At 51.7% G+C, this 2,828-nt stretch overlaps 1 protein-coding gene across 1 annotated transcript in view; it reads left to right on the forward strand.

The window, feature by feature from the left end:
* Positions 1-2,828, forward strand: part of SEC61A1 (Sec61 translocon alpha 1 subunit) — a 16,050-nt gene that overhangs the window by 9,937 nt on the left and 3,285 nt on the right. Inside the window, exons 9-11 of the mRNA XM_003796191.3 lie at positions 549-746; positions 872-1,063; positions 1,731-1,807. Coding sequence (XP_003796239.1) covers positions 549-746; positions 872-1,063; positions 1,731-1,807 — 467 coding nt within the window. The remainder of the gene's footprint in view (positions 1-548; positions 747-871; positions 1,064-1,730; positions 1,808-2,828) is intronic.

Raw genomic sequence — 2,828 nt, forward strand, 5'->3', positions numbered from 1 at the left:
GTCCCAGCTACTTGGGAGGCAGAGGCAGGAGACTCGCTTGAGCCCAGGAGTTGGAGGTTGCTGTGAACTGTGATGCCACGGCACTCTACCCAGGGGGATAGCTTGAGACTCTGTCTCAATAAAAAAATAAAAACATGATGAAGGACTCTTTGAGGTGTGAGGCCACTGAGGTGGCCTTGGGGCCAGCGTAAAGCTCAGAAAAATCACTCCCTACAGAGTGCTGCTGTTAGGGCTGGGGTCTATAGCCTTCCAGGCTTTTCTGTGTATCCCACATAGATGTGCATGTAATGTGGTGGGCTTTGTTTTTTTGTTTGTTTTTGACAAAAATGGAGGATCAGTCCGCTGTGCTATGCTCCATTGTGTTTTTAAACCAGTCTTGCCAGTGTGCCCCCAAGTGGAACAGTGAGGTGGTGGGTAAAGAGGGGCCCCAGAACTGATGTTTAAAGCTCCTTTGTAGCCAGGCTGACAGTCTCCAGCTGGTCTGCATTTGTGTGCAGTAGTCCAGGATGAGGCAGTAAAGGGGCATTTTGTTCTTTGTGGCTGCTCAGGGCTTCAGAGTGGACCTGCCAATCAAGTCAGCCCGCTACCGAGGCCAGTACAACACCTACCCCATCAAGCTCTTCTACACCTCCAACATCCCCATCATCCTGCAGTCTGCCCTGGTATCCAATCTCTATGTCATCTCCCAGATGCTGTCAGCTCGCTTCAGTGGCAACTTGCTGGTCAGCCTGCTGGGCACCTGGTCGGTAAGTATGGCACTTTCAAGGCAGAGTTATTTTCCAGTAAAACTGTATTCTTCCATGTGCTCAGAACTCTTCCCAACGCAAGGTGCAGTGAAGCAGCATTCACAGGCATGGTTTCCTCTTCCCAGGACACTTCTTCCGGGGGCCCAGCACGTGCTTATCCAGTTGGTGGCCTTTGTTATTACCTGTCCCCTCCAGAGTCGTTTGGTTCTGTGTTGGAAGACCCTGTGCACGCGGTCGTGTACATAGTGTTCATGCTGGGTTCCTGCGCGTTCTTCTCCAAAACGTGGATTGAGGTCTCAGGTTCCTCTGCCAAAGATGTAAGTATATGTATCAATTTCTAGAAGGATGATTAAACTGTTACTGCTGGAAGGGGTATCGACTTGCCACCCTTCAAAGAGAGTGTGTTTGTGACACACACAGGTAGGTCATCCTCCTGTATAGGACATTTCAGAAGTTTTAGGGGCTAACATAGAACCAACAACAGATTAGTGCTGGGTCTGAGGATCTGAAGCTGCACTGTAAAATTAGACTTTGTCACATGGCTTCCTTGCAGCAGTTTTTTGTTTGGTTTGGATTTTTTTGAGACAGACTTATTTTGTCGCCCTCAGTAGAGTGCCATGGTGTCATAGCTCACAGCAACCTACAACTCTTGAACTCAAGCTATTCTCTTGCCTCAGCCTCCCAAGTAGCTGGGACTACAGGTGCCCACCACAACACCCAGCTGTTTTTAGAGACAGGGTCTCACTCTGGCTCAGGCTGGTCTCAAACCTGTGAGCTCAGTGATGCACCTGCCTTGACCTCCCAGGGTGCTGGGATTACAGGCATGAACCACCATGCCCAGCCCCTTGCAACAGTTTTAAAGTTCTCAGTATAATACTAGAGCAGGAAAAGAAAATATAAAAGTATTCAGTAGCACATGAAAGGCTTGCCTTCCCTTCAGTTCAGGGCGGAACTGAGTGTGTCTTTTCCTCTGGGGTCACACAGGTTGCTAAGCAGCTGAAGGAGCAGCAGATGGTGATGAGAGGCCATCGGGAGACGTCCATGGTCCATGAACTCAACCGGTGAGTGCTGCCTAGACGCTGTAGAGGGGTGCAGACGGGTGTTGTGTCCTTATACACTGAGCACCTTGATAGGCCTTGAGATTTTCTGGCTCATTAAATCTTATCCTTGGTTATAGCACAGAAAAGGGCCCTGTGTCCTTAAATATTTATGCACTTGCTAAGTTCTGGACTCTAAAGATATAAATTCTTACAGCCCCTCTTCTCAAAGAGGTTGCCAGCAGGTGAGGAGACAGCATGTGGCCTGCTGAGTATGAGATGGTGTGAGTTCTGAGAAGGGCGGCCACAGAGCTGACCCTGCTCTAGGGAAGGACAAGGGCCAGCCTGTGAGCTTGGGGAAGGCAAGTGCTGGTGTCCTCGTTAGACTGGGCCCCAAGGTAGAGGTGAGGCTAGAGAGGCTGGCAGTGGCTGGGCTGCCATCAGAAGGGGCTGATGTGCATTTGAAGTGGGGAAGAAGGGTCAGAGCTGCTCCTTCAGGAAGGTCAGTGGTAATCAGTGCAGCCATGCCACAGAGGAGAGGAGAAGGCCAAAGACCTGGCAGGTCGCAGCAAGAGTTTGGGCCAGAGGTGGTGGGAGCCAGATCAGGCCGTCACTGTGGGAGGGAGTGAAGAGGAGAGAGATTGGAGAGAAAAAGGCCCCAGGACTTGGGGGACTCAGCAAGACAGAATAAGGTCTGGGCGATCTGGGATGTTTCCCCAGCACCCTGTTGCCTGCACAGTGTTGGCACAGAGCTGCCTCTTGGACAGTAGTGTGTCCACAGTGAGCGTTACAGGGTTTTGGACCACATGGTCTGTATCGCTCATCTCTTGCATTGTCACTCAGAAGCAGTCACAGGTATGCTGTGTTCCCACACTCAGCTGCAGACCAGGTGGCTCCGTGTTGCGGGCCCCTCACCTGAAGAAGGCAACCAGAAGGGCTCGGCGCCTATAGCTCGGCCCGCTGAGGCGCCAGCCACGTACACCTAAGGTGGCGGGTTCGGGTCCCCAGCCCGGACCCGCCAAACAACAATGATGGCTGCAACCAA

Source organism: Otolemur garnettii, unplaced genomic scaffold (assembly GCF_000181295.1).
Source record: "Otolemur garnettii isolate 467f Iridium unplaced genomic scaffold, OtoGar3 scaffold00101, whole genome shotgun sequence".
Lineage (NCBI taxonomy): Eukaryota > Metazoa > Chordata > Mammalia > Primates > Galagidae > Otolemur > Otolemur garnettii.